Genomic DNA, 297 nt, shown 5'->3' on the forward strand with positions numbered 1-297 from the left:
AAGTGGGAGCTGCGGCAGGACCTTCCTCCCGTGGCAGCATGCAGTGACCCACCTGCGTCAGGGCGGTGACGCGGTTGCTCATGTCGGGCAGGATCGGTGGCTCATCGCCCACCTGGAAGTCGAAGTAGACAGTTTTGTGGGAGAAGGTGGAGAACTCGTTGCTGAAGCAGAAGGTGTAGACGCCCTTGACTTCGGTGTGGTGCGGGAAGCTGTCGTACTGCTTCTTGGTCTTCTTGTAGATCGTCTTGCCATTGGGGTCCTCCACATGGCAGTCGACATCGTAGTGTCCCCCGGTGA

General features: G+C 58.9%; 1 protein-coding gene across 1 annotated transcript; it reads right to left on the bottom strand.

Annotated features, from left to right (window-relative positions):
* Positions 1-52: 52 nt before the first annotated feature.
* On the bottom strand, positions 53-289 carry LOC104627366 (transmembrane emp24 domain-containing protein 3-like; the record flags this gene model as incomplete). Its single annotated transcript, XM_010295559.1, has 1 exon — positions 53-289. A coding segment is annotated over one exon (237 nt), but the record flags the coding sequence as incomplete, so codon positions are not given.
* Positions 290-297: the final 8 nt, after the last annotated feature.

Source organism: Phaethon lepturus, unplaced genomic scaffold, assembly GCF_000687285.1.
Source record: "Phaethon lepturus isolate BGI_N335 unplaced genomic scaffold, ASM68728v1 C13114109, whole genome shotgun sequence".
NCBI classification, from domain to species: Eukaryota; Metazoa; Chordata; class Aves; order Phaethontiformes; family Phaethontidae; genus Phaethon; species Phaethon lepturus.